Below are 9197 nucleotides of genomic sequence, written 5' to 3' on the forward strand. Positions count from 1 at the left end.
GGCAAAGCCCGATTCATGTGGATGCAGCTGCCAAAAGCATTATTGTACAGAGATAATTGCTTCCTTCTAAATCTTTCCACGATTATGCATAAGTTGCTTGCAACTGGTCTTTTTTCTTTAATTCCTTCATCCTGTTCAAGGTATTCTTTTTTAAAAATGTGATACTCAAAGTATGTGATAAAACCTGATGGGTAGTGCTATCCACACATCAATTGTTACTTTTTACATACATTTATCTTAATTTTAGTAGTCGTATTGAAGAATATCAATAACAAAATTTTACAAGAGTATGTGAGAAATAAAAATAGGTGTATGAATAACAATATTGTCCAACCTAAAGATCAAAACGCGCCTTAAAATAAATCATTCCCACTTGCTTTACCATCTTTACATGGATCCAAGGGAAGGAACAAAAAGTGTTGGTTTTGCTGCCAAAAGGGTTTAAAGGTTAAATCTGAACTCAAGGTTCTGCGCTTGATTTTCCTCTCCCATACTCCCTTGTATAATAAAAGAATCTGGCCCTTCTGGCTTTTGCTACTCCTACCTTAATTTCTTTTCCCTACCCTTCGATATATGGTCTGAGATATATCTTTCCTGCCTTACTAAATTTTGTTTTTAAACAGGAGAGGAACATATCGATCTAGAGACCGAAATGGCACTTAGCAACAATGTCATCGGAGCCATCAACTTCGTTGCGATGCTCCTCTCAATCCCAATCATTGGTACAGGAATTTGGCTCGCAACAGAGCCAGACAATTCTTGTGTAAAACTTTTACAATGGCCTGTCATAATTTTAGGCATCTTGTTCCTGGTTGTGGCCATCGCCGGCTTTGTGGGAGCGTTTTGGAGGATCCCATGGCTCCTTATCTGTTACCTCATTGCCATGCTGGTTCTTATAATCTTGCTTGCTGCTTTGGTGGTTTTCATCTACATGGTCACTATTAGAGGCTCCGGCCACCTCGAACCGAGCCGTTCTTACCTAGAATATCATCTTGATGATTACTCCGGTTGGCTTCGCCGTAGAGTTCGAAGCCCTTTTAAGTGGGAACGCATAAGAACTTGTCTTAGTTCTACAAATATGTGCGCTGAGTTGAATCAGAGTTACAGCATGGCTCAGGATTTTTTTAACGCTCACATTACCCCCTTACAGGTAAACAATTTTGTATCATTTTCTTCCAACATCTATTAATTTAAATTTTTATTCTTTTTCAAGTTTGATTCAATCAATAAATTTAAAGTCAACTTGAATATAATTTCTAATGAAACAATTACGTGTTTGGAGTGCTTAAGGAATTGGGCTTTTTATTTATAAAAAAAGAGATTTTAGAAAAATAGTTTTAATCTTGTAGGTGTGTATATATAAGATCCGGTTAAATGAGAGATAATATAAGATCTTGAACATACTTTCTTTGTTAGCTATTTTTTGTAATTTATTGTACAATTTCTTGAGGCAAGCTAGAAAACTAATTGCGCTAATTTTCTTTTTCTTTCGAGTCCTATTCACGGTTGATAGGGCCAATATTGGATTTCTGTAAATCTATCAGTTGAAAATTCTTTTTCTTTTCCAAATCCCACTATAATTTCCAGGTCTTCAAATTAATTAATTAACGATAATTATTTTCATTTCTGTTTGATCCAAAAACTCAACTGTTAAGTGCTTCAGTTCAATATGTTTTGGAGATGGCTTTTTATTACAATGGCGGAAAATAATAATATTTATATACTCTAGTGCAAATTCGATCTCCACCGATCATTCTCCTCCTAATACTCAAAAACTTAACCCACTAATGCTATCATTTAAAAAATATATATATTAATATATTTTAAACTGTAAATTTATCAAGATTGTTAGAGATGTTCTAACCTCATACATCTTTATGCTTTATTCCTTGTGTTAGTGCAAGTCCTAATACATCTTTATGCTTTATTCCTTGTGGCGATGATTCTTCTTTTGTCTAATTTAATTTGTTATGTTTACAGTCAGGATGCTGTAAGCCACCCACACAATGTGGTTACACGTTCGTGAATCCAACGTACTGGATAAGTCCCATCAACAACGCAGCCGACATGGATTGCTTGAATTGGAACAACGACCAGACCCAACTTTGCTTCAACTGCGATTCCTGCAAAGCTGGATTACTTGCCAATCTCAAGAAAGAATGGAGAAGAGCCAACATTATATTGATCATCACTCTCATTGCTCTCGTTGCCGTTTATTTGATAGGCTGCTGTGCCTTTCGGAATGCCAAAACCGAAGACCTTTTCCGCAAATACAAGCAAGGCTATACCTAATTATCATATAATCTATATTAATTAGGATGAATAATTCAGTCCTTTTCTTTCTCTAGCTTGTTTAATTAATTTTATTTATCTCGTGACATGAACATTACTAGGTGGTGTTGTTTTATCATATTGGTTAATTTTAAGGTTACTTTTGATTATGCTTCATGGAATTCGATTTTGATCAAATTTTGTTTATTCTAATTCAAAAGTCGCAATTTTTTGTTTGAAATTCAAAATTCTTTTTACTTTGATTTGTGGATTTTTTCTTGTTCCAAAACAAAAAGGTCACCCCCTAAAACACATATGAGATCCACCTCCCAATAAGACTATGTCGCATGTGCCAATGAATTGGATTATAAATCTCTACTATCCATTAACATTCATCAATAAGAAAATATTAAGTTTAAAAGAAGAAATTAAGAATTGAATTTTTTTTCGAGTTGTTGTGCTTGAGTTGCAAAGATAAAATTAAAAAGACATTGATTAGCTTGGTGTACTCAAATCAAGCCAACATAACAGAATTAAAGCAATGTGGAGCAAATTTTAAATTTTATAATGTAAAATGACGACTTTTGAGTTTTAAAAGATAAAATGAGATCAAAATCTAGTTCCATGAGTATAATGCAATTAATTTTAAATTTCAGATAGTAAATTGACGATTTTTTAGTTACATAATAAAATGAATTTCTTTTTAAGAAAATCAAGTTTTAAAGATGGAACTAAAAATAAGCCGAATTTTAATTTTTATGAGATGCCCAACTTCGATTTTTGTGTAAAGTTGACAAAGGTGTACGTGCATGATTTGCGGAGGGAACCGAAAGCTGGTTCTTACTTTTGAAATTGGGATGCTTTTTATGTAAAAATCAACTATGCATGTAATAATTTGTGCAACTGTAGGCCATAGCTGCCAAAAAGACATTTACGTATGAACAGAGAGTCATGATTGTGCTATGTTGTGCACCACATCTTCAGCAGAGCCTTAATTAGTGGGCTCTACGTATGAGAAAGCCAGTACATAATGTTGTAAAATAATGTGGGGGGTTCTTATCACAAATTTCCATCATGTTTTGTAAATTCATTTGTCGTCCCTTGTCTATTGCGCTACAGATCAAAATTGTTTTTCGTATCTAACTCCGTTAGAGATGATGTGATATAAAATAACATACAAATTAAACTTTTTTTTTTGATAGTTGTAATATGTAAAAGTAGGGATCATTCTAGGTTGGAGATTATGAGAGACTGCTAATCTACTCAAATTAGACTCAACTACACTTAACTAAACTCTTATGACTCAAACTACTCAAAACTACACAAAACAAACAAATTGACTCAAAACAATGTGTATGGACGAATTCTAACTTATGTTGACTCAAAACACTAGAAAGAAACCAGTTTGAACAGATTCTAACTAAAAGACACGAAATATAAAGGGGAAGTGGATTTTGACGAATTTAAAGTAAAAACAAGCAGATTTAAAGACTCTAAACAACTTTGGACGAAATTGGGTGTTTTAATGGGGTGAATGGCTAGCTAGAGTGTTCATCTCCACACATGACACATATGCATACAAATCGATTTCCAATTATTATTCCAATAAATCATGAATGATAATGCCCCAAATCAATTGTGAACTGCACAAATTAACTCTTAGATTTTCTTAATTTCATTAAATTGAACTCAGCGACGCAACCAAATTATTCTTATCAAGTTCCCTACATGAACTGCATAATAGAGATACATATCAAAGATCATTAAGTTCTGTGAAAATCATAAGCATGGACATGACATTCGTAACTATGAACTGCATGATACTCCTGTTAGGAATTTACTTAACGCGATCGTGACTAGCAACCTCCACTACTTGTAAATATAAGTTCATAACTATTAGGTGAAATTCCCTTATATTTTAGCATCAAATTCATGCATGCAAACTAAGTATGCATCCTTAATCAACATACAAGAATAAGTTATCAATCAAACAGATAAGTAAATTGCATTCATGATTTATGAAACAATAACTGGATGTAATCAATTCATATCACACATATGTTCATGGTTTTGAATTCACCTCTAGCTAAAACGAAATTAGTTCCACATGTTCATCATAATTGAAAACCAAATTAAAACAAACATTGGGCTAAAACTAAGGATAGAATACACCTAGAAACGCTCCAGCAATCCCAAAGGCTTTGGATGGTAGGCACGGCTCCAAGCTCTCCTTCCTCACAAAGCTGCGACACAAAGTGTTTAATTTCTCTGAATTTCTCTCTAAGGTCCCCCCCCCTCTCTATTTTGAGCGGCATAAATGTGTATATATTGGGTAGGGTTCACGGCGCCAATCCTTGGAGGACAAGGATAGGGCATGGCACAATTCTAAGAGAAGAAGGATTAGGTTATTTGCATGATTTCAGGACTTCTAAAATCAGATATGCATTGTAAAACATGATAAGTACTCCTAAATTCAGAGGGAAAGGATTTAAAATAGGATAAGGACTCCTATTGCTGCTGGAGATGAGTTTAGATAATGTTGGATTAAATAGGATAATGTTTGGATAATATGAGATAAGATAAGATAAGATTGGATAAGATCTCCTTGTTTTCAACTGATTCCTTATCTTCCGAGTCTTGAATTAATTTCTCCAGATGTTAAGCACATTCCTAGCCTCTTTTGATCTTCAAAAACGTCCATCCACCTTGCTCCATGCATGTGCTATCCATTCCAAGCCTAAAACTGCTCTACAATGCTTCAAATTGCCTTTTCTTGCCAACTTTGCCATTTGGACCTACAAACACACGAAAATGGCTTAAAACACTTTAATAAGTAGAAACTAACTGAGTAAATGCAAGGAAATAGACTAACAAATTCGCACAAGAGACAACATTAATGAGTAGAGCAACAGATAATGGACGGCATTGATGAATTTGAAACATTGAGTACCAAATTGATGAATATATAAAACATAAACGATTATTTGTCATAAAAATCCTAACAATGTTGTATAAACATTGAGAATATAGAGCACACATCAAGTTGTTTTATTTAGTCCTCGCAATTTGTTGAATGCACAGTACTTACCGAAATCACTCCACATGTTTTTCTTAAATATATAATTATTTTAGTACACCCACCTAACTTATCTAAACTACTCACACTCACACGTACTTTTTATAACTTTTGTAGCTTCCATTTGAATTTGCATAAGTTTCAACAATATTTTCCCAAAACTTCTTCTATTTCTCGTTAAGAATCTAAATAATTGGTGTTGCATCCATTGTTCTAAAAATCTCTGCTTGCCGTTGTCTAGGCGTTACGTGTCTGGTCACCGTCCTAATTAGTCTTTAGGCATTTGAAAATTAAGAAAATGCACCTAAACCCGCTTAGGTGCCTGCCTGCCTAATCCGTCTAAGTTCGTCTAGGTCGCGATTCTCATTTAGACAAAAAATCGATAATTTTCATTTGCATTTTATTTTTTCAATAAAATGTATGACACTTGTTGAATACTTGGGTGAACACTTATTATATACTTGTTCCCCATGTTTTCAACATGTTCTAATACTTTATAATCTATATGTTATATTATTTTGCAATTCATGTATATAATTATGTGTTTTTTTAAGTATAAATAAACACTTATTTATACAATATATAATAAATTACTTAAATCTGCCTAGTCCGCTAAGGCATCACCTAGCCACTTAAGCACTAAATCCCAACCAACCGCCTCACTAGCGCCTAACATTTTTTTAAACCTTAATTTCAGCATATCAATATTAAAATTGTTTTAAAACATCAGTAGTTAGGAACCAAAATAATGCAAAGTTTTCCACGAGTATTTGTCGAAACTATATAAACTTGCAGTGGCCTCCTACAAAAACTGTGCATAGTTTCAGTAGGCTTTAACTTAAGAGTGTGTAACACTTACTCATTCCATATCAAGCCATCTTTATCATTTAATATTGAAATTTTAAGTGGGATGTGTTAAAAATTTTTGGATAAATTACATTTTATCCTCTTAGAGGTCGATTGCAACTTTTTACATCTTTAAAATATTTCAATTTCATACATTTACTTATCATTTTATTTTAATTTTATACATCTGTTAGAAAATACGTTAAGTGATGACGTGATAAATATGAGATCCACATTTGTGCTGACGTGCTTGTAAAATTTGTGCCATGTGGCAAAAAATAATTTTTTATACTTTTAAAATACAATAATTTACCCTATTTAAAAATATTAAAAAAATATAAAAAAAAAAAAAAAAAAACCCAAACCTGAAACCCATCTTCCCCGATCCACTTCTCCCTCTCCTCCACTCTCTTCACCTCCCCTTCCTTCCAAAAAACCCACCCCATCCCACCCCAACCCCACCTCCCCCGCAACCCCCCACCCCTCGTTCTCCCTCCCGAGCCTCCCAACTTCATGTCCTTCTTTCTACATCACCACCACCCATCTCATACAATCACCATGTCAATCCTCCCCTCCCACCGGAGCAACCACCTCCATCTCCTCATTCTTTCTCCATCACAACCATCCATTCAAGCTTTAAACAAATTTAAAAATGACCCCTGCGTTTTGGCGACTTGGGTTTCTCAAAGATCGCGTCCTTCGGCTACCTGGGATTCGCCGTCTGTGGCCCAATCGGCCGGTTAGAGCCCTGCACGCCGCCCTCCTCGTCTTCAAAGGCCTCCTTGTCCTCAGTAGGTTGACGCGGAAAAGATGATGGTTTTGAATTTTGGGAAATAAAGTTTCGAAATCCATGAAATTTCTGGGCTTTTTTTTTTTGGATTGACAGCCAAAATAGAGAGATTTTTTTACGGAGATTTGGGAGAATTAAAGAAACAGGGTTTAGGGATTGTAAGGGGTGGTGTGCTGGTGGTTATGGAGATTGGAGGAGATGGAGGACTCGGGTGGACGAATAAGGGGTGGGCCCCTTTTCATTTTGTTTCAATTTAATTTTGTATATAAGCTTTTTTTTATGACGTGGCAGATGAATACGTGTCCAAGTTTTGAAGGGAGTGGGCTAACGTGTAATGGGGTGCATTACTGTCACGTTATCTCTTAACAAACCAATCGATGAAAATGTAACGGAAATATTATATTGAAATTAAATAATAAATGAGGTGTGAAAATGAAATTTGTTAAAGAAATTATATGAGATTGCAATATATCTCAAACCTAAAGTAATAATAAAGTGTAATTTACCCAAAAAAATTGCTTTGTCAATAAAACCAACACAATAATAGTACACAAATTCGTTCAACGAAACAATCTTGCAATCCATGTTAAACAACAGCTAACTCAATGTCACACCCTCCAGGTGCTTACTGTTTTGGTCAAACAAGGGTTAGGTACATACTGCACTTCGTGTTTTGGGTTGGTGGGTTTGCTTCTTTTGTACTTGGCTCTCACTATATTGTGCATTTTTTTGTCTTTTCCTTTACATGAAATGGAAACCACCGACTCATGAGTCAATGAAACTTTAGAAGATACATCTTCTTTTATACCAAAATTGTGTATCATTTTTCTGCACAATCATGCTAGGGAGATGGTTGTAAAATTAATAATATTTCTTTACTCAAATTTAAGAGAATAATGAATTTATAACCAAATAAGAACTACTTGGTAATCACTTAATAGCTCTTTTTTGACATATATAATTGTTCTGTAATTGAAATCATTTTCATATGTAGTTCTTGGATGTGTGTTCTTCAGTGTTAGTGGCATGAAAATTTAATGTACCGCGGTGCATTCACGGCATGATTATTCCTCCTGTTTTTGGGATCCATCAGATTATGTTCCCTTATTTGCATGGCAAAATGATTTGAGTTTGGAAATCAGGCGAAAAATATGTATCTGTGGGGAGAGAACTTAGTTCTGAATCTCTAGAGATCAGTGTCATACATGATCATGGAGAGATATAACAGAAGTTTGACTTGGGAAATCTTGTGAATGGAATAACTAGCTGCTTTCTTTACGATTGGGAAGTTTTGTTTTCCCTTTTGTCCTGAAAAGATCATCAACGATGTCACTGTACTGTTTGTTTTTAACTCGTTCTATAACATCAGAGTGCCAGTTTACAAACTTTTTGTCATAATTTATGTGATTGTTAACTTTTGCATCAATCGCTCAGAATGTTGAACTCTTTAACAATCAAATTCTTGTCAGTCTTTTGAGAAATTATTCAGTGGTCTGGGGACAAAACACCTTTCTGCTGGTATGAGATGTTTGTCTTTGAAATTGATGTTTTTTGGCAATCATGTTAATAACATGTACTTGAGTGAAACAATAGTAAGCATCCCTATTTGTAATATGTTTTGATATTTTACTTGTCACCTTTTCTTTCGCAAACAGATGGGGAAAAAAATGATAAGATGGGAATGGATCAAAGATTCAAAACAGAAAAAGGCGGGTTCGAATACTTATACAACATCTATATTCTGTGACGGTTGCATCAAAGAGGTGGAGCCAGGAAGGCATCCTGGTACACACTTGGATAAAGATGGCTACACAAATTTGATCAACAACCGTAGTGCAGAACTTGGAAGATAGTTCAATAGAACACAATCGAAAAATAAATGGGATTCACTTAGAAGAGGATGGACATTGTGGATAAGACTCAAATGAGAGGAAACCGGTCTTGGTTGGAATCATATTAAGAGTACTATTGATGCATCTCAGGGATGGTGGGAAAATAAAATTCAGGTGTGAATCTATTTTTAGTTTATGAGTTACTGTATTTTTTTTTTTCACTATTATGAGTTTATTATTAATCTCAATATGTATGCGTTTTATTAGGAAAACGGAGACTTTGCAAAATTTCGTGACGTTGGCATTGAGCTAGAGGAGAGATCAGATGTTTATGAATGCCACTGGCACCGGTAAACATTCTTGTGCACCCTCATCTGGAGTA

General features: G+C 34.5%; 1 protein-coding gene across 2 annotated transcripts; it reads left to right on the forward strand.

Annotated features, from left to right (window-relative positions):
* The first annotated feature begins 341 nt into the window (after window positions 1–341).
* Window positions 342–2441, forward strand: LOC137710962 (protein TORNADO 2). 2 transcript variants are annotated; one of them, XM_068450135.2, is made up of 3 exons: window positions 342–447; window positions 624–1150; window positions 1981–2441. In XM_068450135.2, exons 2-3 carry the CDS (start codon window positions 653–655, stop codon window positions 2290–2292), a joined length of 810 nt encoding a protein of 269 aa, XP_068306236.2. In that variant the 5' UTR covers window positions 342–447; window positions 624–652; the 3' UTR covers window positions 2293–2441. The 2 variants fall into 2 exon arrangements, with proteins under 2 accessions (XP_068306236.2, XP_068306237.2); XM_068450136.2 differs by having other exon boundaries at window positions 366–465.
* The last annotated feature ends 6756 nt before the right edge of the window (window positions 2442–9197 follow it).

The sequence above is a fragment of the Pyrus communis genome, chromosome 6, assembly GCF_041283825.1.
Source record: "Pyrus communis isolate YQ-2024b chromosome 6, ASM4128382v1, whole genome shotgun sequence".
In the NCBI taxonomy this organism is placed as follows: Eukaryota; Viridiplantae; Streptophyta; class Magnoliopsida; order Rosales; family Rosaceae; genus Pyrus; species Pyrus communis.